The sequence below is a fragment of the Pelobates fuscus genome, chromosome 2 (genome assembly GCF_036172605.1).
Source record: "Pelobates fuscus isolate aPelFus1 chromosome 2, aPelFus1.pri, whole genome shotgun sequence".
NCBI lineage: Eukaryota > Metazoa > Chordata > Amphibia > Anura > Pelobatidae > Pelobates > Pelobates fuscus.
Genome location: NC_086318.1, coordinates 35,078,657 through 35,105,132, shown reverse-complemented (window position 1 = coordinate 35,105,132; position 26,476 = coordinate 35,078,657). Strand labels below are relative to the sequence as shown.

Below are 26,476 nucleotides of genomic sequence, written 5' to 3'. Positions count from 1 at the left end.
TCATGTATTTAAATGTTTCTATCATATCCCCCCTGTCTCGTCTTTCCTCCATGCTATACATGTTAAGATCCTTTAACCTTTCCTGGTAAGTTTTATCCTGCAATCCATGAACCAGTTTAGTAGCCCTTCTTTGAACTCTCTCTAAGGTATCAATATCCTTCTGAAGATAGGGTCTCCAGTACTGTGTACAGTACTCCAAGTGAGGTCTCACCAGTGTTCTGTACAATGGCATGAGCACTTCCCTCTTTCTACTGCTAATACCTCTCCCTATACAACCAAGCATTCTGCTAGCATTTCCTGCTGCTCTATTACATTGTCTGCCTACCTTTAAGTCATCAGAAATAATCACCCCTAAATCCCTTTCCTCAGATGTTGAGGTTAGGACTCTATCAAATATTCTGTACTCTGCCCTTGGGTTTTTACGTCCAAGATGCATTATCTTGCACTTATCCACATTAAATGTCAGTTGCCACAACTCTGACCATTTTTCTAGTTTACCTAAATCATTTTCCATTTGGCTTATCCCTCCTGGAACATCAACCCTGTTACATATCTTAGTATCATCCGCAAAAAGACACACCTTACCATCAAGACCTTCTGCAATATCACTAATAAAAATATTAAAGAGAATGGGTCCAAGTACAGATCCCTGAGGTACCCCACTGGTGACAAGCCCAAGCTTCGAATATACTCCATTGAATATACTTCGAATATACTCCGTTAGTCATCATGAAGGATTTACACCAATTGTTATATGGAATAGATATTGCTAAATCATCGTCCTATTTAGTTAAAGCTTTGGGTATATCTGGGGTCCCCTTAAGTTTTATCACTTCTATCGCAAGAGAGAACACTTTTTTTACCATAAAACCAGAGAAGATTTTCCTAAATAGTTTACCCAAGCGACCATCTAGCGTTAGTATATTATCTTTAAGATAGCTCTTAATACGAAGGTAATTAAATATTTCTCTAGAAGGTAAATCCAACATTTTTTTTAAGAACTTCAAAGCTTTTCAATTGTTGTTCACTATAAAGATCGCTTATCGTATAGTTAAAAATGTTATACCAGCTTACCAAGTTAATCTCTAACATATAGTGCTCTAAGGACCTTAAACTAAGGTTCTCATAAAGTGTTTTGTTAATATTTAGCTTCATGATGCACAATATATTATTTTATTTTTCCAGGAAAGCGTTTTGAGAATACAATGATAATGAATGCTGCTGTAGCCAACATAATTGTATCCATACTTCTGGATCGTCGATTTGATTATGAGGATCCAACAATATTGAGACTCTTGCATTTAATAAATGAAAATATTAGACTTACAGGAAGCCCTATGATACTGGTAATTTACTCTGTTTATGTTGTATTGTAGCTATTAATTAGGTACACATTTAGTGACAGTGCTCTTTCTTGTTAATTTTTTCAAGTTGTACAACTCCTTTCCATCATTGCTGCGTTGGTTACCTGGAAGTCATAAAACCATTCATAAACAGGTGGATGAGATGATGATCTTTGTCAAAGATACCTTCACGTCACAAAGGAATGAACTAGATATAAATAACCAGAGAAATCTTATTGACGCATTTCTTGCCAAACAACAGGAGGTATTGACACTCTTCTTTCTTTCTCTTTCTTGCTTTCTTTCTTTCTTTCGATACATATAAATACAATAATAAAGCAATCTAAATCGCATGTAAAATCACCAACAAGTTAAAACTGCACAAAACAAAAAAATAAACAACTGGCATGCTTCACCAACAGCTGGCTAGAGAGCTCTGTGCATACTGAGCTATAAAGACCTCAATCATTAATCAAATTATCCATAAAATCACTGCCATAGAAACATAGAAACATAGAATGTGATGGCAGATAAGAACCATTCAGCCCATCTAGTCTGCCCAATTTTCAAATTGGATGGTTTGGAAACCAACCATTTATAGCACTCTGATAAGCACATCTAGCTACCCTTGGGACTTGCTTGGTAATGTGGTACATTACTTTATAGTCTTACTTTACTTTATTGGATAAACCCCTCCAGGCAATAATGTATCAAGCAGACTTGGCATATCCTGGCACTATTAACATTATAGCAGTTAACCCCCTTATGTGGGTTTACATATTTTGGTCTATTTTAGTGACTTGCAGACTGGGCATCTCATAACAACTGGATGTTAAAGGTGTTAATCAATACAACGCCAAGATACTGGACATTTCTAGTCCTCTGCATATCAATGGAGTTAAATCCCTCATGAAGTTAATCTTTTTGGGTTTGAGCAATTTATGGAGCCAGGAGACAAATAAACGGTATCATTTATGGCATCACTCTGTGAAGCCCAAGTATTTTTACTTTTGATTACTATCAGAATAAAGGTGGATCCTTCCCATGGTGCTCCAGTGTGAAGGGCAACAGTTACTTTCTTTTATACCTGTGTGCATAACCTTATTGGTCTTTTGCACCTGTCAGAAAAAGTTAGACAACATTGCAAAGAGCATTATGAAATGGTATCTTGCGATTTTAAGATGTGCAGATTTGCTTTAATAAAATAAATATTCATATCCTACTTGGTTTTCCATTTCCTCAATATCTATTTTTACAGGAAAACCCTAGTGCTGAAGTGTATTTCCATGACAAGAACCTTTCAATGCTTGTGATTGATTTGTTTGCTGCTGGGATGGAGACAACCTCAACAACATTGAGGTGGGGTCTTCTGCTAATGATGAAATACCCAGAAATTCAACGTGAGTATACTGTTTGGCTAATGATTCATGATTAGTGAAGTCGCGAACTTAAAATTTTCCGTTCGCGAACGGCGAACGCGAACTTCCGCAAATGTTCGCGAACGGGCGAACCTGGCGAACCGCCATAGACCTCAATAGGCAGGCAAATTTTAAAACCCACAGAGAATCTTTCTGGCCACAATAGTGATGGAAAAGTTGTTTCAAGGGGACTAACACCGGGACTGTGGCATGCCGGAGGGGGATCCATGGCAAAACTCCCATGGAAAATTACATAGTTGATGCAGAGTCTGGTTTTAATCCATTAAAGAGCATAAATCACCTAACATTCCTAAATTAATTGGAATAACGTGCTTTAAAACATCAGGTATGATGTTGTATCGATCAGGTAGTGTAAGGGCTATACAAAAAAGTTCAAAATACACAAAGGTGTGGAATAGGTGGCGCTTATATATTTGTGTATATTTATATCAAAATAGCCGCTAAAACACTCTGTGGGCACTCCTATGAACCCACCACACATAAGAGATCACCAAAAACAACAATGAAAACCTAAGTTTTCTATGAGTGTAGCGCTAGGTATAGTTAGAAATATAAAAGTGAAAAGTGCTTTAATTGCACTTACCCTCTTTTTCACACTTGTATATATGAAAAGAAAAAAGAGAGAAAATATACAAATAATTGTGCAGTATATTAAAGTGGGTTAAATTAAATAGTGAATTTGCCGGATATAGAATCGAATCCACTCACATTTTTTAGAGCCTTTTGCAGATATAAGGCTCTAAACTTCCTAATGTCTGTGTCTTTTTGGGTAGACCACACGACCCTTCTCTCACGATATACGTATGTGTATTTTCCTCCGTGTTGGGTAGAAAAAAAGACACAGGTAATCCAATCTGAGCGTAGTATTTCAGATGCTATAGATGTCAATGTGAATAAAATATAGTATTGCTCACCTTCTTTAGAGCCTTTGATAACCGGCTCTAAGTATATTGGCCTAGTGTCAATTTGTGGGGTGACACTACCCCTTTCTGGAATCACTTCAACAGGATGCAGAAAAGTTGGTTTGAGTATAAAATGTATATTTATTATAAAAGAGAATTTCTAAAATTTGTGTACAGTATACTAGAAAATAAAAAATTAAAATACCATATGGATAATACAAATATAAATATAAGTTATTGCCAAAACGCGTTTCACCGTTACACGGCTTCCTCAGTCGGCTCCTGATCTTCTTCTGGGTGGTCCCGCTTTTTATACCTTTAAATTGGCCGCCAAAAGTCTCTTAATTCTCAGTCCAGTGTGTTTTCAGTGACGCGGGCCGATGCCGTCGCGTCACTTCCTGTCTTTCTTACTACATTTCCCATGATGCTGTATGTGTCCCGACGTCATTTCCGGCTTGCGTCAGCGGTATTATGGGAGATCGAGTCCATAGTGACATCGTTGGAAAGTTCGTTTTTAGTCCATAAACACATTGTTAACATATTGTTTGTTGGGACAGGGATAAAAGGAGACAAATATAACTCAATTATTAAAAGGTTATACAGCTTGAGAAAATTTAAAACTTAGTGATAAAAGAAAAGAAAAATGAAAAAATGAAAAATAATAATAATAATGAAGTAAAAACACAGACTTGTCTGTATTTGATATGTAGGTTTCTTTGTCTAAAGTCATGTTTTTATCCCTAAAGATTTAACTGTGGGGTATTCTTATAAAGACAAAACTGTTAGGTTGTCCTACATTATAAGCTGCATAAGTTGGAAAGTCTCTCTTATTCATCTAAATTGTATCTATTGTGGCATCATAATTGTTGATGGTTCTTAATATTAAAAAGGATTAAAAATGATAAGAAATTAAAGGAAATGGCATAATTCGAAATCCGCATTTAAACCCAAAGGGGCTAAGGTATTTAAATTAAAAATCCACTTTGTCTCTGTTTTTCCTAGCTTTTTTATTTCATCTTCCCCTCTCCAGTTTAGAGTGACCTTTTGAATGGCTAAAAAGTTTAAAAATTGAGGATCATTGTTATGTACTTCTTTAAAATGATTTGAAACACTATGTTTTTCATACCCTTTCTTTATATTTCGTATATGTTCGTTTATTCTTACATATAAAATACGAGAAATTACTACATGTTTTTCAAAGAGAGTTATATACCTACTACAATGTTCTTGTAATCTTCTATATGTGGGCAGAACTAAGCGTCCTTTATATGTAAGAATAAACGAACATATACGAAATATAAAGAAAGGGTATGAAAAACATATTTCCTTTAATTTCTTATCATTTTTAATGGATTTTTTTAAATCCTTTTTAATATTAAGAACCATTAATATTAAGAACCATTAAGAACCATCAACAATTATGATGCCACAATAGATACAATTTAGATGGATAAGAGAGACTTTCCAACTTATGCAGCTTATAATGTAGGACAACCTAACAGTTTTGTCTTTATAAGAATACCCCACAGTTAAATCTTTAGGGATAAAAACATGACTTTAGATAAAGAAACCTACATATCAAATACAGACAAGTCTGTGTTTTTACTTCATTATTATTATTATTTTTTATTTTTTCATTTTTCTTTTCTTTTATCACTAAGTTTTAAATTTTCTCAAGCTGTATAACCTTTTAATAATTGAGTTATATTTGTCACTATGGACTCGATCTCCCATAATACCGCTGACGCAAACCGGAAATGACGTTGGGACACATACAGCATCATGGGAAATGTAGTAAGAAAGACAGGAAGTGACGCGCATATATCATGAGAGAAGGGTCGTGTGGTCTACCCAAAAAGACACAGACATTAGGAAGTTTAGAGCCTTATATCTGCAAAAGGCTCTAAAAAATGTGAGTGGATTCGATTCTATATCCGGCAAATTCACTATTTAATTTAACCCACTTTAATATACTGCACAATTATTTGTATATTTTCTCTCTTTTTTCTTTTCATATATACAAGTGTGAAAAAGAGGGTAAGTGCAATTAAAGCACTTTTCACTTTTATATTTCTAACTATACCTAGCGCTACACTCATAGAAAACTTAGGTTTTCATTGTTGTTTTTAGTGTAAGGGCTATGCCCGCTTCACAGTGACAGACCAAACTCCCCGTTTAACGCACCGCAAACAACCGCAAACAGTCCATTTGCACAACCGCAAACTCCCCATTTGCACAAGGTTGGATACCAAGCTAGCAATGTCCCATTCCTTGTCCTCACTGATGTCATTGAAGGTCTCTTCCTCCACCCAGCCACGTACAACACCAAGGGTCCCCGAAAGGTGACAACAAGCCCCCTGTATTTTTTTTTAAATGTACACTACTGTTACACCAGATTTGAGTTGCACTGGTGTGACACTGTGCCCTGGCAGGCCCTGAAACGCACACGTGAGAAGGAAACTGACTGCTATTATATTACAGTCAAAAATGTTTTGTTTTTTTTAAACGCCCCCAAAACGTTCATGTGTGGGGGTGCTGGAATGACGTGGGCCAATGGGAGCCTGAATCAACTTTTGGCTCCCACTGCCACTTTAAGAGCGAGCTTGTGACTCGAGCCGTGCTCCTAGTGCCAGGCGGGCCACGTGACCGATCACTGCGGTCAGTGCACGCAGCTAAGTCATAAGAGGAGATCAAGCCGCATGCGGCTCGTGTGGAGGCCGGAGTGATCCAGCCACGCGTGGCTCAAGCTTAGGAGCCAGGTCGGTCCCAGGATAAGGTAAATACAGCCACAACCACTTATCCCAATCACACACCTTTCCTAACGTCCTTTCCCATTAAAAGCATATTACCGCGTATTTAATAAAACAGATCCTCTACTTCATCCAGGTTACCGATCGATGGTTCGATATTCTGAGCCCTCTCTGATTTACTGTACACGGCTATTCGAAATTCCCACAAATTTTATATAGCATTTAATGTTTGTTTGAAACCACCTTAAAAATATTGGATATTGCTAAAAATCATGATCACTATATACTTTCTCTAAAAACCTCTAAAACGAACCAAACTACTCATCCATCCGCTATACCACTTTATCCCACCTAGAACTAGTGCCTAGTTAAAATACTTGACTCTTACTTACCCACACTCAGTCATGCCACACACATTTCGCCTCTACTCTCACTGAATCCCTCTGACTACGCCTAAATTCATCTTCTACATCAGAACACTACTCCTAAGATTGGGTTGTATCCATGTCTCGGGTCTTTCATTTAGAATAGGGCCCGCTTCGGTCTCCTTCAACACTGACACTCCAGTGCATATTATTAAAAGATTGGGCAGATGGAAATCCTCAGTCTACAACCGATATATTCCTCATCCCGAGAAAGAAATGAGGAAAGCTTTTAAAAGTTTGGCTTTGTAAATTTGATGCAATAAGTGTGTTTTTCTTTAATACCTTTTCACCCTCTTTGCATGAACCCGATTTACATATATTACTAATATGATTCTGAACATATATATTATATTATTCACTCACTCACTCCCTCTCTGGGCCGGCCTAAGACATCATGCTACCTAGGTCCAACGATAAATGATTATGGGGGATAATGCATAATAAACACAGGTTACTGGCTATGGGGGGGATAATGTATAATAAACACAGGTTACTTGCTATGGGAGGGATAATGTATAATAAACACAGGTTACTGGCTATGGCAGGATAATGTATAATAAGCACAGGTTACTGGCTATGGTGGGATAATCTATAATAAATACAGGTTACTGGCTATGGGAGGGATAATGTATAATAAACACAGGTTACTGGCTATGGCAGGATAATGTATAATAAGCACAGGTTACTGGCTATGGGGGGATAATGTATAATAAACACAGGTTACTTGCTATGGGAGGATAATGTATAATAAACACAGGTTACTGGCTATGGGAGGATAATGTATAATAAACACAGGTTACTGGCTATGGGAGGGATAATGTATAATAAACACAGGTTACTGGCTATGGGGGGATAATGTATTATAAACACAGGTTACTGGCTATGGGGGAGATAACGTATAACAAGCACAGGTTACTGGCTATGGAGGTATAATGCATAATAAACACAGGTTACTGACTATGGGAGGATAATGTATAATAAACACAGGTTACTGGCTATGGGGGGATAATGTATAATAAACACAGGTTACTGGCTATGGGAGGATAATGTATAATAAACACAGGTTACTGGCTATGGAGGTATAATGTATAATAAACACAGGTTACTGACTATGGGAGGATAATGTATAATAAACACAGGTTACTGGCTATGGGGGGATAATGTATAATAAACACAGGTTACTGGCTATGGGGGAGATAACGTATAATAAGCACAGGTTACTGGCTATGGGGGGATAATGTATAATAAACACAGGTTACTGGCTATGGGAGGATAATGTATAATAAACACAGGTTACTGGCTATGGGGAGGATAATATATAATAAACACCGATTACTGGCTATGGGAGGATAATGTGTAATAAACACAGGTTACTGGCTATGGGGGATAATGTATAATAAACACAGGTTACTGGCTATGGGGGGATAATGTATAATAAACACAGGTTACTGGCTATGGGTGGATAATGTATAATAAACACAGGTTACTGGCTATGGGGGATAATGTATAATAAACACAGGTTACTGGCTATGGAGAATAATGTATAATAAACACACAAAAAAAAAAGAATGCAGCTTCAGAATTAATCTAAATTGTATGCTGTCTAGGAGGTGGGAGGGTCTGGGAGGGAGGGTCTGCTGCTGATTGGCTGTAATGTGCCAGCTGACTGTGAGGTACAGGGTCAAAGTTTACTCAATTATGACGAATAGGGGGCGAACCGAACATCGCATATATTCGGGACATCACTATTCATAATCAGTCAATCAGGGCAAGGGTATATGGGTATATCATTCAGTTTGCCTTCCTATCATGTAGTCCACAGTTTCTTTTCATTCTATATTTTCCAATCTGATATGCCTCTCTAGTGTCTCCCTCTGCCAGTCTTTCTCTCCCATTTGTCTCACTTTAATTTTTAGTGTCTTCTATTCCTGTTTCACTTTGCATTTGTCTCTGATCCTAACTCTTCACAAGCCTTATTTAACCTCAGTTGCCCTCACTCCGTGTATCACAACATTCTGTCTCCAGGTTTATTTTCTACCCGTACCACGACAATACCTTTTTTAACTCTCCATCCAGCTTTTCATGCTATACCACCAATTTCACCTTTTTTTCTCCACTTTTCTGTTCTTCCCACTGTCCTCCCTTGTAAGGGGTCTGTGCTATCACGGGATTCCGGATCAGTATTATAGGGCCTCTTGCTACCAAAAAGCATGGCTGGTCCCCTTAACTGATTATGGGATATATTCTCCTGTTAATGGTTCTGCTTCCCTGGAAGCCCCCTCTTACAGGCAGTATCTCCCTCTTTCCCCCTAGCTCCCCTAGCCTCTAGGGACACCTCCAGTAGCCACCTCATCCGGTTTCCACAGGACATGCTTCTCTGGGCAGTGCCGTTCAGTATCTCTTCGCTGTGCATGGAGATGCAGAATTTTCTGCCTCCTTGATGATTTCAGCCAATCCAATGCTTTCCCAATGGATTGGTTAAAAATCATAAATTCTCATGATCTCAGCAAGGAGGCGGGTCAGGGGCAGATGGATTCCCTTCATGGGGGCACTCCCGAATGGGAAGCAGGCATTTTGCATGAACACAGGGTAGTATACATAACAAAGACAGGGGGAATACACAAACAACCGGGGTTCCGTCACATTAGTGTTCCAGAGCAACCTAACCTGCTCACTGTATGCAGAGGTCCTGCTCTCTGTGTTATAATTGTTTTGCGTTTGCTATTAATTTTGTGTTTCGGCATGTAATAGGCTGCTTTACATTGTTTAAACCCTGGCTCTCTTGCATTTTGGGTTCTTACTTATGGTGGTTGCTGCTGTGATCAGCACTCCTTCCTGACTAAACCCCGATACTAAAATTTCTAAATTTAATCAATATTTAATTAATAAATGGGTTTATAGAGTTAACTATACTTCATATAAACCTTGCTACTTTTGTTGTTTACAGAAAAGGTTCAAAATGAAATAGAGAAAGTGATTGGAATAGCTCAACCTCAGACAGAACATCGTAAAGAAATGCCATATACGGATGCAGTTATTCATGAAATCCAAAGATTTGGTGATATTGTGCCAGGAAATCTTCCACACGCGACCACTCAAGATATTACATTCAAAGGATATTTTATACCAAAGGCAGGTATTTTTTTTTTATTAAATGTTATATATATCTTATTTACTTACCCATACTTACCAAAATCCATTAGTTATCTGTATAGAATCACAGAAGATCTGGAATAAATGTTGATTCTCCATCGTCGGTCTGCTTGCTGTTAAAGGGAGACTATAGTGCTAGGAATACAAAGTTGTATTCCTAGCACCAGTGCCAGATTAAGACCCCATTGGACCTGGTGCTGACAATTATGATATGCCTAATTACAGAATATTATCGACAGAAAACATTAAAACAGTTATATGTGCCAAGCGTCATGTATCTGGTGGAGGTAGTGCTGGAGGGAAACTCGTACTCTATGCTAATCTCTCACTTTCATCTTTCAAGTAAATCCATACCACCTAACAGTAGTGTCTGGTGAAGTAGGATTTTGGTGGGCAGGGTAAAAGGGTGGGCAACTGATGTTAATCACGTAACCAGAATCGCCCAAAAAAGGGGCATGACTGCACAAAAAATGTGATGGTTAGTCTGGCATGAATGCACATCAGGCTACCTTCCAATCATGCAGGATGACCCAATGGCATAATGTGCAGACAATACCCTGAACTTGGCATAAATGTGTCTAATGATGCACTAGCTCTACACTTTCTAAGCACTCGCAGGTCCATTTCTCTCCTTACCTTCTTACTAGCAGGCAGAAGCTTCTGTTATACAGTCTGGGGAAGGAAAAAATGTATGTAGTGAGTGTAGACGAAAGGGAACATGTCACAGTGTTAGAGCGACTGAAGCAGCAAGAGCATTTGCATAAAGTGCAAATTCAGCTTTACCTTAACTAATTTCATTGTCAGCCAGTCCACACCAGGTTTGTTCCCCTACATCCCTCTTAAGTTTTCATACTTAAGCAAGAGCATGTGAAGAATAGTAAAACAAAAATAAAAAAAAATTATATATATTTTTTAAATCAATGGGCCTATTCCATCAGTTCCATCAGTCCCTATGTTAATCCAGCCCTGCCTGGCACCATAGTGCCCCCCCCCCCCTTCCATAGTGCTGAAAGGGTTTAAAACCCCTTTTGTCATGTACCTGAGTCCAGTGACAATGTCCCTTGTTGCTAGGTCAGGTTCCTCATCTGCTGACATCAGCCGACGGGGGAAGGGACCTAATGAGCGCAAGTGCTCACTAGAGGAGGGAGTTAAAACCCTGCAAGTTAATTATGGTAGTTTCTAAATAACTGCAATAATTACAGCAATAATTACAGTTGCAGGTGACAGCAGCACTGCAACCAGACCACTTCAATGAGCTGAAGTGGTCTGGGTGCCAATAGTGTCCTTTTAAGACTCAAGTGAGGCAAATTGCTGTCAAACAGCAGTCAGAGAAAGTCACACAGTGCATGGACAGGTCAGGGCATAGCACTATACCGCTTTCTTTAATCGCAGACACGTCTTATTTGTATTAAGGGGACACTGTAGTCACTGGAACAACTATAGCTTAATGTAGTTGTTTTGGTGAGTATAATCATTGCCTTTAGACAATTATGATGATGTCACCAAGGGCGCGGGGCCAGTGCAGACGGACCCCCGCAGCTCTGGAAATAAGGTGAGTTTTAATTTCTTTTAAGGGGGCTAAGTGGGGGGGGGGGCAAGTTGCCTGAATGTTGCGTTTATCACTATAGGGTCAGGAATACATGTTTGTGTTCCTGACCCCTAAGTGTTCCTTTAACTATACAATAACTTTTTCCCCACCCATACATGTTTCTGTTAGTTATTCTCTCCCTATCTTTAGGATTCACCAGCAGTAATAACTTGGCATAAGAACTTGCTTAAGTTTCTTGTCAGTCTTTATTATAGCACTGTTTGTAAAATGTAGTTTTAAATACTTAATGCTTTTTAAGTATATATATATATATCTATATATTTTTATTTTTTAATGTTTAGGATACCTATGTCATTCCACTACTGACATCTCTGCTCAGAGATAAGACTTACTTTGAGAAACCAGAAGAGTTTTACCCTCAGCACTTTCTTGACTCCGAAGGAAAATTTGTAAAACCAGAAGCATTCATGCCTTTCTCTGCAGGTAATTAAAATTATTATATAAGGCAACTGTGAGAATCATGAGGAGACAACTGCAGAGCACCACATAAAAACGTAAACTAATAGACCTCCTCGCTTTGTACTTATGTTCAGTCAGATTCCAGACAACACACTTTCCATGTCGGAGAGGGCAATGGTAGGATTATCTTCTACAACACAAATCTATAAACACAATGTGTTTTTTTAGGGAGAGATATGTGAAAGCATATTTCGTTTTTTCAAAGTGTACAAAGGATTAAAATAAGGCAATCAACATAGAAACCAGTGGATTAAGTAGTCACATTCTATTGCTGAATTATCATCTGTTCATTCAATCATTTTGCACTAGCTCTTAGAACTGAATTCTTGATAAATCTCCCTCACAGTGTCTATCTTTAGATCAAAAGTACATATTGGAATATAATTTGGTTGTTAGCAAGGCAATGCAGGCGTATGGTTGTAATCATATCCTAAAATGCATTGTCTATTAACAAAATTCTATCATTTATAGTGCAGGCACAGAATTTCTATATAGCACAAATAAAACATAAAACAACAGTTTAACATACCAAGGCTGATTATGTGCTTAAAGGGATACTATAGGCTAGGAATACAAAAATGTATTCCTAGCACTATAGTGCTCACTCACCCCCCCCCCCCTGCAGCACAGAAAGGGTTAAAAACCCTTCTGTGACTTCTGCGCCAAGGGAAATCATTGCTAGGTCAGGGTCCACCTTCGCTCCTCCTCTGCCAACATCAGTCGACGTCAGGGACCTAATGCGCATGCACAGCAAGCGCCACAAGCACATTAGGGCATCCCCGTAAGAAAAGCATTGAATCGATGCTTTTCTATAGGGTTTAAGCTTATGCTGGTTGTCACCCAATGACCCAGAAGGGCATCTAGAGGCTGTCTGGTAGACAGGCACTAGGAGTAGAATTAACTCTGCATTGTAATTATTAAAGTTTCTCAATAATTACAATAATTACCATTGCTGGGTTAAACTGACAGGGACATTGCACCCAGGCCATTTCAATGAAGTGGTCTGGGAGCCTATAGTGTCCCTTTAAATGTGATTGATTTTTTTGACAGTAATACAGTAGAGCAAACAAGTGCAATGCTCTAAATAATTAAGAACCACAACATGTGTGCTTACATTTTTACTTTGTAAAATTTGGTAAGTGGTTACAATTTGAAATTGTTCTTGCTATCATTGCAATTTTTATCTTAAAGATCTTGTAATGACATGAAGTATACCACTTCTTAGACAGTTGCAGTAACAAACAAATTTGATTCGGTTGGGTCTGGACTTGCTTCTCAAAGCTATCAAGAGAAAGTATGTGTGAATGTATGTGTACATGTATGTATGTATCATCAGTACAAGTAAACTGTTTATTTTCAAACAAATAAAAAAAGAAATGGCTGTCGTGAATTCAACCAGTTAATACTCAATGCACGAGACAATGACATTGTATTCTGACTTTTTCTTAACTTTCATTAACTCAGTGAAATACAAACCTCCACTGAGCAGTACATAAACCAGGTATATATTGAACAAGCATATTCTCTTTTTATATCTCTAGGTCGAAGAAGCTGTGCTGGAGAGAATTTAGCTAAAATGGAATTGTTCCTGTTCTTCACGCGACTTCTGCAAAATTTTACATTTCACCCACCTCCCGGTGAAAACCTTGATCTTACTCCTGTAGGTGGATTAACCGCCCCCCCAAAGGCCTATTATATGTGTGCAATACCTCGAAACTAGATCTGGAACTTACAAATGCAAGGCTCAAATTGTATTAATAAAAAATAACTAAAAATAAAATTTATAAACCGAGCATTTGTTTAGTTCATGGTTGTTATTTTTTTCCTTTTTTGTTTTTTCTGATACCACAAAGATTGAGAAAGGTTCCCTTAGTTACTCTCTAATAAATTTGTCTGTACCATCGTTATGTGCCGTGTTCTAATTCTTCCTTGTGTTGTCCACATGGCTGAGTCTACTTTGTCAAAGAAACTTGGAAGATGTGAGAAGATTTGTAGTCAAAAAACAGTTATGGACAAACCAGTCAGGTCATGAATCAAAACCATAAATGCTTTATAGAGCTATACAGAACAATGAATATGCAAGGCACAACAATCAGGATAAAAACATATAGATAATCTGGTGGACAATCATTCCATATAGTTTCATAGGCTGAAAAGAGATACGCATCCATAAAAGTTCATCTGTTCAGTTTTTGCTGTTGATCCAAAAGAAAGCAAAAAACCTAGTTTGAAGCACTTTACAGTTCTGCAACTAAAAGACAGGGGCCTGCAGTTTTTAGAAGGGACCTTATCTGTTTCTACATATGGGAAAAGCTTAAGTCTGTGCCCCCAAAATAGTTTTTCCTTGCAACATAATCTTGTATGTACCTAGTGGGCACTAGATGAGATACGACTTCCCATAACCAACCATCAATTCCCCCCAATAAACACAAACACTAATGCTGGATGAAACAGACAATAGAATTTATTTAAAACATATAAATACTGTATAACACATCCATCTTTAATTATAAAACTATAAATATAACCAACCGATCCATAAATTAACATATAAATAACATCCACATAATGTCATACAGTTTATTTAACTTTAATCAAACGTCCTTGCCAAGCTAACTAACACCCCCAAAGGCTCTCACCTCCCCCCTCATCATAACAAAATCAATTTTTTCTTTAATGCTCACCACCAGCCGGCTTTTCGCTTGGTGGGGACACGTCCAACTTGGAACCTTTACGGTTTACTATAAGAGACAGGGGAGGTTGAGACCCGGCCATTATCCACCTTATTCTTGTACCTGTAAAACCATGTCCCAACCTGTTTGGCAAGGACATTCTCCCCCTGCCAGATGGGACGAAAAACCAGGACCTAAAAGAAAGGAGGGTGTGCGGGAAACTGTTGCTGGCCTGGATCCCAGGTGACACTGAGGTAAGCTTAATTAGTAAACACCCATTCCTCACATACAACACTCCCACACAAACATGACAACCACAGTTCATCCATTGCCACAATCATACATGTACCCTTGTCCACTAAGCTGCACTCTCTCCTTTGGGCTTAGTTCATGGATAAAATAACTTGTTTAAGCAAATGTATTTCATTGATTTGTTGAAATGAGGATGAATGTCTAGATTTATGGGATCTACACAAATTTCAATTGAATGATTATGGAAATTTAATTAAAGTTGTTATAAGTTATTTAAAGTTATTTTCACAACCAAAGTTTTGAAGTCCAACATTTTAACTAATATCCAGAGTCCATATAACAAACAATTCCTCTTTTTCCATAATCCCATTTTAGGTGAAGTGTGAATTAATATTATCACCTTCATGTACTGAGAGATGGAACCACTCATATGTCCTTTATATTTCTTAAGAGGCTGGGGTATGCTGAGTATATAGACTTGTGAGAATTGACATTTTCCTGAACATTAGACTATGCAGACAGCAACCCATCACTTATATTAATCACGATCATAGATGCACAAGGGGAGCGAAGGCTAACCAGTCTATTTCGATTACACAGAAGAGCTACTGTAGCTCCAAGTGCTGAGAAACTTAATGCTGACCTTGATATAAAGGTGTCAGAACACACAGTGCATTACAGTTTGCTGCATAGTTGCAGACTGGCCAAAGTGCCCATGATTATTATTATTATTATTTTATTATTTATATAGCACCATCACATTCTGTAGCGCTGTACATTGGGACCCCTGTCCGCCATTGAAAGCACCTGTAACAGGAATGTGAGTGTGAGAACTTGACCATGGAGCAATGGAAGATGGTTGTCTGGTCTGATTAATCATGTTTTCTTTTAGATCCAGTGGATGGCCGGTGCATGTGTGTCCTTTATCTGAGGAAGAGATGGCAACATTTGCACTATGGGAAGAAGGCAGACCGGAGGAGGCAGAATGTTCCTGCTGGGAAATCACGGGTCCTGGTATGTTACTTTGACACATATCACTTACACCCCTTCTTGTCAACAGTGTTTCCTAATGTTGATGGCTTCTTATAGCAGCATAAGACACACTGTCACACTGCAAAAATTGTTCAGGAATGGTTTGAGGAAATGACAAAGACTTCAAGGTGTTGCCTTGGCCTCCAAATTGCCTGGTAAAATCAATGCCTACATACATCAGATCTGTTTTGACAGCACAAGGGGTTCTACAATATATTAGGTGTTGATCAATGAAAAGTGACATGATACCACACAATGTAACCACAAATTAGCACAGAAGGCAGTGTTTTATGAATTATATTGTAGATACTTTATTAATGATTCAACTGTAAATAAACAGACACTACTTAATAAAACACTATATTATATAGAGTACCAAAATATGCAACATTCACTACACCAATAATAATTGAATGGTTGATATAGCTCCAGGGATAATAGGTGGAAAAAGGGCAGCAATAATAGGATGACATCTTGCAAGATCTAAACCTTAAAGTGTTACTCCCAGTATCATAACAACTAATGGTTATAATGACAGGAGTACCCTGGCCTGGTACCCCCTGAAAGGGGCCAACAGTTTAGCAATGCTTTGCCTCCGTTGCCTGAGTCCCATCGGGTCCCTGAGGCTCTCTGGTGGTCAGTGAAGTGATTTTATCTGTCACAGCTCTGCAGCTGTGGCGTTTGACATTCATAGGTTAAGAGTGTCAGCTGACTGCTCTTACTCAATGACTATCATTCTGTAGTATGAAAGTTGCACAGAACAGACATTAGCCAGGATGGAACTCTAGTTCTGGGCTGGCTGATGACACCTCTATGATGCTGCCGGAGGTTGAGATACACCTCCGGTAGCAGAGTGGTTTCTCAAATCTAAACATGTGCAGTGTTTCAAAGTGATATGCTGCATTTACAGACTCCAGGCTCAAATCAGTGAAGTGGCCATGGTGCTTGGTGAACCCTTTAAACAAAATTTGCTGTATAATAAGCCTGTTCCCATGCTTTAGTTGTCTAATGAACACTATAAAAGATTGTTTTAAAAGTGATGGGTGTTTATGTAGCAGAAAATATCTCCTAATAAAAAGCTTTTATTTTTAAATATATGTGTGGCATTATGGGTGAATAATTACATGTTAAAAGTAATCATAGGGTTAGTTTCGAGGTATTGCACACATATTATAAGCCTTTGGAGGGCTGGTAAACCCAAGTGCAGGGGTGATATCGAGCTTTTCACCAGGTGGAGCCTTAAACGTGAAGTTCTGCAGAAGTCGCGTAAAGAACAGGAATAATTCCATTTTTGCTAAATTCTCTCCAACACAACTTCTTCGACCTAGAAATAAAGAAAGTGTCTGTGAATGATCAAACACATTGTTACTTTATATACTCCTTCAATACAGTTTGTTTTCCAGTTGACGTAATTCAAGCTTTGAAAATTCTAGATGCTAAATGAGATCTGAAATACAATTGCATTTTAAGTAAAAAGTTAAAATAATGTATTTCACGTGCATTATCGAAGTCAAATGATCATTATATAACAGTTATACAATGATATTATTGATCCATTATTTACAGCAGACAAGCAATTGCTGTCTCTTCAGTGTAGTTCCACTAAACTAGCCAAACAAGGAAGTGACAGGACTGGTTTTCTGATTGACAGCCAGGGGGGTGTAACAAGGTTAATTTCTAAAAGTGCAGATTTCTATTGCAATCTGTACTTTTTGTAAAATGAAAAAAAAGAGGACGTACTCTTCACACAGCAAGCTAAATTGCTTTAGGGTTCTGGAATGTTCCTTTTAATCCCTTAACTCCGTTATGGCATACTATGCTGCCCAGCATTTAGTCAACTTCAACGCTGATATGGTGGCAAAGTACGCCCTAACGATCGAACTTCCCCTGTCCCTGCACACGTACCTAGACCAGCGATCCGCAGAAATCCCAGTTCGGAATCTACCGTATATACTCAAGTATAAGCCCCACTCGGCTTATACCCGAGTCAAGGTCTGTATTATGGCAACTTACATTGCCATAATACAGACCAGGACCGCCGGGCTTATTACAAGCCCGGCGGTCCTGGGTGGCCGGTAGCAAGCTGTTACTTACCTTTGTAGCAGCTCCTGTCTGCTCTGTTCATCTCCCCGTTCAGCTCACAGTGTAAGTCTTGCGATACCCGTGGCCGTCAGAGCGTTGACATGGGTTACCATGGCAATGCTCCACGCAGTACGCAGATCGCGAAACTTACACTGTGAGCTGAACGGGGTGGGTGAACGGAGCTGACCAGAGCTGCTACAAAGGTAAATAACAGCTTGCTGCCGCCCCCCCCTGCACAGCCCATGCCACTGGACCACCAAGGATTGCCATAGCCCCCCCTCCCTGGCCAGGTAACAAGGGGGGACAAAAAAAAAGGGAAACAAATGAAAAATGTTAATAATATTAAAATAAAATAAAAAATATTAAAATATTAAAATAATATTAAAATAAAATTTACAAATTTAAATAATAAACATGCCCTTCCCCACCCAGTTTACACACACTACACAAACACACACACTCTGCATAATACACACACACTGCATTGATTATATACACACACACACTGCATTCATTATATACACACACGCACTGCATTAATTTTATACACACACACACACACTGCATTCATTATTTACACACACACACTGCATTCATATAAACACACACTGCATTCATACAAACACACACTGCATTCATTATACACACACACACACACACACTGCATTCATACAAACACACACTGCATTCATTATATACACACACACACACACACACTGCATTCATTATATATATATATATATATATATACACACACTGCATTCATTATGTACACACACACTGCATTCATTATATACACACACACTGCATTCATTATACACACACACACACACTGCATTCATTATATTCACACACTGCATTCATACAAACACACACTGCATTATATACACACACACTGTATTCATACAAACACACACACTGCATTCATTATATACACACATAAATATTCAATTAATGTAATTTTATTGGGATTTATTTTTATTTAGAAATTTACCAGTAGCTGCTGCATTTTCCACCCTAGGCTTATACTCGAGTCATTACGTTTTCCCAGTTTTTTGTGGTAAAATTAGGGGCCTCGGCTTATACTCGAATATATACAGTGTATATTAAAACCAAAATACACTTAGAATTAAATTATATATGTATTATATGTGTAATATATAATAATCATATGATTTAACCCCTTAAGGACACATGACATGTCTGACACGTCATGAATCCCTTGTATTCCAGAAGTTTGGTCCTTAAGGGGTTAAGTAACTTATAATATATTATACATATATTACAAAAATATACGTAAAAAAAAATGTTTTAATGTCATAAGTGTATCTTGATATATTAGAATTATAAATATGTATATATATATATATATATATATATATATATAAAATTATTAAAATATATAATATATGTGCGTATGTAATTACAGGTATGTGTATATATTTGTATATATGTGTATATATGTGTGTATATAATTAATAATTTTATTCATTATAATTCAAGGGACCTTCCTGACAACCCAGGCAGAAAGTCTATTGAATTTAATTTACAAGCCCTATATATAACCCTGTAACTTTCCATATCACCATAACCATAACACCATAAAATCTGTGCATGTGGGGTACTGTTGTACTTGTGAGAGATCGCAGAACAAAATGCAAAAAAAAAAAAATATATGAACGCTAACTTTGGCCAGTGACTAATTGGCTATTTAAAAAGACTAGACATACACCAGTCTGAATACCCTTGGTTGTCTACTTTTGTGAATGATATGCCATGATGGAGGTAATTCTCATTTCTAGGCTGCCATATGGTCTCAAAGGCAACACTAGACATGTGCAATTAGTTTTGTTTGGAATATACATTCGGGTAAGTTTTGTGAAATTCATACATTTGGATGTTTACGAATGTCCGAAGTTGGAATTGCCGAATTTACGAATTGCAAAAGTGCAGAATTTCCAAGTGCCGAACCGAATTGCAGAAGTTCAGAATTGCAAAATTAGGGTTAGGGGTTAGGGTTTATTGGTTATGTTTAGGGGTTAGGTTTTAGGGGTTAGGTTTTAGGGGTTAGGGTCCGATTTACAGAAGTTCTGAATGCCATTGGTCCAAATTGCCGAAGCAGGCAAACCAAACTGAATTTTTTGCCCATGCACATCTCTATTGGCCACTTAACCAATCTGGCAAACTGAAATGGGAAAGCCCTATATTTGTCCCTGTAACCTTTCAAAACCTCATAAAACCTATACATGGGAGTTGCTGTTTTACTCTTGAGACATTGATGAAAACAAATACGAGTGTTTTAGAGCGGTAAAATTAAAATGACGATGATATCATCAGTGAAAGGGCATTTGTTTTTGTGAGAAATGCAAAAAACAAATATGAACGCTAATTTTGGCCAGGGTTTGTGACTAAGTGGCTTCTAAAAAAGACTGGACATATCCCATTTTGAATACCCTTGGTTGTCTACTTTGGAAAATGGCATGCCATGATGGGGGTAAAACTCATTCCTGGGCTGCCGTACAGTATCAAAGGCATCATAACCAATCTGGCAAGTTTGATTGTGTAAAAAATGAAATGGGCAAGCCCTATATTTGACCCTGAAACTTTCCAAAACTTCAAAATACCTGTACATGCATGGTACTGTAGGTTTTAGGGGTTAGGGTAGGCTTAGGGTTAGGGTCCGAATTACAGAAGTTCTGAATGCCATGGGGCCAAATTGCCGAAGCAGACAAAACAAACTGATTTTTTTGCCCATGCACATCTCTATTGGCCACTTAACCAATCTGGCAAACTGAAATAGGAAAGTCCTATATTTGTCCCTCTAACCTTTCAAAACCTCATAAAACCGGTACATGGGGGTCACTGTTTTACTCATGAGACATCGCTGAAGACAAATATGAGTGTTTTAGAGCAGTAAAATGTATAATGACGATGATATAATCAATGAAATTGCAGTCTTTGTGTGAAAAATGAAAAAAAAAAAAACTAATATGAATGCTAACTTTGGCCAGGGTGTGACCAAGTAGCTACTACAAAAGACTGAACATACCCCATTTTAAATACCCTGTGTTGTCTACTTTTACAAATGGTATGCCATGCTAGGGTTAATTTTCATTCCTGGACTGCCATACAATCCCAAAGGCAGCATAGGCCCAGCAAAACAACCTGGCAAATTTCAATGTGTAAAAATGAAAAGGGGGAAAGCCCTATATTTGACCCTGTAACTCTCCAAAACACCATAAAACCTGTACATCGTGGGTACATTTGTACTTGTGAGACATTGTTGAATACAAATATGTGTAATTTATTGCAGTACAAACAAACAGTATTATGATATTAACAATTCAAATTCCATGCAGAACTTTTTTTCATTTTATTCAGATTAAATTATGTTTCATATTTTAATATTTGATATGAAATGAAAGCCCTGTTTCTCCTAAACAAAATGATGTATAATCAGTGTGGGTGCACTTTACATGAAAGAGTTAAATTATGGTCCAACAGACATATAGCGCAAACTCCAGGTTTTGTTTACATTTTGTTTTGATCACAACTTGTACAACTGACTCCGTCCTTAAGGGGTTAATCCAGGTGGAGGAGATGCTCATGATGATTGAGCTGTGTTGCAGAACCATGTTTTGTTGGTTTTATCATCCCTATAAAGACTTACAAGAACACTTGTGAACACAAGCTCTATATGTGTGGCTTCTATTTCTGCAGTAGATGTCTCATGGTTGTCATATATGAATAGAATGAACTCACCTGCAGAAAAAGGTATAAATGCTTCTCTTTTTACAAAGTTTCCTTCAGAGTCAAGAAAATGCTGAGGGTAAAACTCTTCTGGTTTCTCAAAGTGAGCCTTATCTTTCAGTACTGATGTTAGTAATGGTATAACGTGTGTACCCTTAAAACAATAACATAAATTAAAATTATACAATACATGTATATATATATATAATTATTTACAACATAGTTTCCTTGTCTGTAATTCCATTATTTGTTAATTGATTTTTAAAAGTTTTTTTCTGTTTTGTGCCATCTATGTATACTAAAATAAAATTAAAAATATTTAAACACTACTTTCCAGGACACTAAAATTACTCAGATTCTGGAGGGGGTTGTTTTGCAAACGCTCGTTAGTGACGAGGTTAAGAATATCATACACATAGAGTACTCTTAAAGGCAAAAAGAATCCTAAATTCTCGACAAGTATAAGGGCCGATGAGCCCAACAGCTTACTCACCATTGCTAAACCTTATTCCTGCACCTGTTGTGCACATACCATAGTATAAGAAATGCTAAAGGGGACCTGCGAGTCCCAATGTTGTTGATATCCACTGATATTACTAATAAAAACCATCTTTACAAAGAATATCATACAATCTCAGGTGACTTGTACAGATTAAGTGAACCTTCTCCACTATTTCCATATCTCTCAAGGATTCCAACAAAACTCTCTTGGGTATGACTTTAGTGGTCCTCAGTGGTCTGTGTGGCTGACCAGCCCTGCTGTCCCTAATGCTGTTGAGGTCTATTCTAAAATAGCTAATTTCCTGAATTAAATGGCAATACTGATTTCATTTTATTGGGTATTAATTATTTCAGTGCGTGACATGTTGTATTTCAGTTAAACTAGCTTGTAGGTTTACTTTTCTGTGTGATTGAATGACATAGTTTTAAATCTTTGCAACAAAATTGACTAGTTACATTTTAAATACTGAGCATGGTGGGGTGGGTCTGTACAGCAATACCTAGCCAGTCGCTAGTCTTTAATTAACCCCTTAAGGACCAAACTTCTGGAATAAAAGGGAATCATGACGTGTCACACACGTCATGTGTCCTTAAGGGGTTAAAGCGAGCAGCTGGAGGCTCACTGTTTAGTAGACATGTCCTCACATTTTCATAGACGTGCTTTTGCAGTTTTGTAGTTCCACTGAGCTAACTCACTATATGACATGCCCTGTTGCTCAGTTAACATGCACTGAGTGTTTAGTAGACATGCCCACACTATTCAGTGGTGTGTTCATGGTTTTTACGCATGAAAACTCATTTATCAACAGTGTTTTGTCTCTGAAATTAAATAAGCCCATTTTCAGGGTTGGCAAATGCTTGATAAATCATAAATGTTAAATATTAAATTCAATATTGTTAAATGTCTTGATTCAATCTATGGATTGTGAAGATACGTACGGGGTAATAAATATTAAGAATAATATTTTATCTAAAAAGAATATTAATTTAAAATTTTTATTAATATAAAAAATTTATATTTTGGCGCTGTTTCCCTTTGATTGATTTAAAGCAAAGAGTTACCCACAATTTTAACTCTTACAGACCCTGGAGTATATTTATTAGAGGACTTGTATTTCACACATTAAGCACAACCGATTATAAAAATATAACTTGACTATGACAAATAACTAATATTATGTATTATGCATGACAATAACCAGTAAATACTTAGGTATAACAATAGTTTAAAAATATGACAATAATTGAGGCAACAATAACCACAACAAAGATAATTTCTAAATCACTTAAGGGTGATGAGATTGTTAGTCTACAGGAGTTACTTGCAAAAACCACAGATAATTACGCTAGAATTTAATCAACAATTACTTCCATAAATAAACAACAATAAGCATTATTGCAATTTTTTAGAAAACATTCAGTGTTCTGCTTTAGAATTCCTTTACACAGAATGTAACACAGAGCATGCAGCTCAAAGTCATAAAAAACAGATGCTGACAGGCAGTTAGAATCAGTCCACAGAGAATTAACTCACTCACTGATGGCTACAATTCTCACAGAGTAAACACTTAAGCATTGCAGACAAAATATACAATGTTTCATCTCACTTCTTCTTTAGGAAAGTAAATCAATTAAACTGTGACCAGTTCTCTCTCCCTGCACCCTCTTTCATCTCCTGCAACTGTCATCAAAACAAAACACTAAGCCCTCAGTGAATACTATTCTAGTAAACTACTTTTCTACTCTACCATTACCTTTGTGTCACTATACCCCACTCCCTCTATGATGTAAGCTCATTGAGCAGGGCCCTTAATCCCTCTGTTCCTGTGTCTCCAACTCATCTGGTTACAAATACGTGTCTATTAGTCCACCCATTGTACAGCGCTGCAGAAATTGTTGGAACTTTATATATAATAATAATAATAATTTCACAAATAGTCCTTAACTATTTTCTTCCATCCAGTAACCAAAAGAACAATATCCTTATTTTGAATTGTTTTGCGGCAGATATTTAACATGTCTGATTAAATGTTAACTTATCCCAGAAACTCAGATATATAAATATATCTGAATAATAGCTTGATATGCTAAACTTGTCAATTTACTAGCTATTTTATATATCTATAAATACTGGTTCGCAGCTTCAGTCTCAGGCTTTGAATTATATATATATATATATATATATATATATATATATATATATATATATATATATATATATATATATATATATATATTTCTCTTAGCTAAATATGAAATGTTTGAAATTAGATCAGCATTATTCAGGTATATTTCTGCTTTTAGTAAAAATTTATCAAATTAAATCAAACCAGCATTTTTACCAATTTGTAGTAGAATAGTCTTTAGTATCTTGGAGATATAAGCCAATGGATGGTGAATTCATTAAGAATGTTTAGATATAGAGAAATTAAAGTTTGTAAAATTTCAAAGTCCACAGTTGTCTGGCTAACAAAGAAATTCAAAGTCCCAGCTCAGTTGGAAAGTGTAGAGTGATATTACTTTGTCTGGTCTGTGATGATCGTATTACCCCCTCCCAATTATCTGAATCTTGAATTATACTAAAAGTGTTCGCTTCTCACTTTTTAAATAATGCTGTTATCTTTACTTTGCTATGTTGTCTTTTTGAAGTGACCAATGAGATTAGGTGGGTGTACCTTATTCTAACAATTGTCTTTCTAGACATTGATCAGTAGATTGCTTCATTGCATCACAATAATTTTCATTACTAATTCCAATTACCACTTTGTCAAAGGGGTTAATTGAAACTCACGACGAAAATTATGTCACATTTTCTTATCTTTATAGCTACTAAGTCATCAATGGCTGTTATACTTCAAAGGGATAAGGGTCAATCTTGGTAGGCTATCATTCTTTGTCATGCTATAAAGTATCTTTTTAATGCATCTGGACTTTGGTTCAACTCACTCTTACAATGGGGTCTTATAGAAATTCCATTGATTTTGAAAAATAACATTAATTACTGGTAGAATTATCTTCTTGGTAATTCTAATCTGTGTCTGGACTCTCAGTTACACATATTGTGTGGAGTGAAGTGTGTTTGGTGTATACATGGTGTATACATGTCTTTTGCACACATTCAGCCAATTTTAGTTTTAATAATAATGACATTTATTCATTAGGTTCTATCTACAGTTGCAAGAAAAAGTATGTGAACCCTTTGGAATGATATGGATTTCTGCACAAATTGGTCATAAAATGTGATCTGATAGACAATCACAGTCTGTTTAAACTAATAACTCACAATAACGCTGCCATGTTTTTATTGAACACACCATGTAAATATTCACAGTGCAGGTGGAAAAAGTATGTGAACCCCTAGACTAATGACATCTCCAAGAGCTAATTGGAGTGAGATGTCAGCCAACTGGAGTCCAATCAATGAGATGAGATTGGAGGTGTTGGTTACAGCTGCCCTGCCCTATAAAAAACACACACCAGTTCTGGGTTTGCTTTTCACAAGAAGCATTGCCTGATGTGAATGATGCCTCACACAAAAGAGCTCTCAGAAGACCTACGATTAAGAATTGTTGACTTGCATAAAGCAGGAAAGGGTTATTAAAGTATCTCCAAAAGCCTTGCTGTTCATCACTTCCCGGTAAGACAAATTGTCTATAAATGGAGAAAGTTCAGCACTGCTGCTACTCTCCCTAGGAGTGGCCGCCCTGTAAAGATGACTGCAAGAGCACAGCGCAGACTGCTCAATTAGGTGAAGAAGAATCCTAGAGTGTCAGCTAAAGACTTACAAAAGTCACTGGCAAATGCTAACATTCCTGTTAGCGAATCTACAATACGTAAAACACTAAACAAGAATGGATTTCATGGGAGGATACCACAGAGGAAGCCACTGCTGTCCAAACAAAACATTGCTGCACGTTTACAGTTTGCAAAAGAGCACCTGGATGTTCCACAGCAGTACTGGCAAAATATTCTGTGGACAGATGAAACCAAAGTTGAGTTGTTTGGAAGAAACACACAACACTATGTGTGGTGAAAAAGAGGCACAGCACACCAACATAAAAACCTCATCCCAACTGTGAAGTATGGTGGTGGGGGCATCATGGTTTG

The 26,476-nt window shown here is 37.3% G+C and overlaps 2 protein-coding genes across 2 annotated transcripts in view; one reads left to right on the top strand and one right to left on the bottom strand.

Annotated features, from left to right (window-relative positions):
- Positions 1–13,873, top strand: part of LOC134586519 (cytochrome P450 2K6-like) — a 72,163-nt gene extending 58,290 nt beyond the window's left edge. Inside the window, exons 5-10 of the mRNA XM_063442078.1 lie at positions 1,186–1,346; positions 1,432–1,608; positions 2,602–2,743; positions 9,807–9,991; positions 11,903–12,044; positions 13,622–13,873. Of these exons, the coding sequence (XP_063298148.1) occupies positions 1,186–1,346; positions 1,432–1,608; positions 2,602–2,743; positions 9,807–9,991; positions 11,903–12,044; positions 13,622–13,800 (986 nt within the window). The 3' untranslated portion in view covers positions 13,801–13,873. The remainder of the gene's footprint in view (positions 1–1,185; positions 1,347–1,431; positions 1,609–2,601; positions 2,744–9,806; positions 9,992–11,902; positions 12,045–13,621) is intronic.
- A 2,529-nt stretch (positions 13,874–16,402) lies between these two features.
- Positions 16,403–26,476, bottom strand: part of LOC134586125 (uncharacterized) — a 111,267-nt gene continuing 101,193 nt past the window's right edge. Inside the window, exons 20-21 of the mRNA XM_063441635.1 lie at positions 21,881–22,022; positions 16,403–17,360 (exon numbers count right to left, since the gene is read on the bottom strand). Coding sequence (XP_063297705.1) covers positions 17,182–17,360; positions 21,881–22,022 — 321 coding nt within the window. The 3' untranslated portion in view covers positions 16,403–17,181. The remainder of the gene's footprint in view (positions 17,361–21,880; positions 22,023–26,476) is intronic.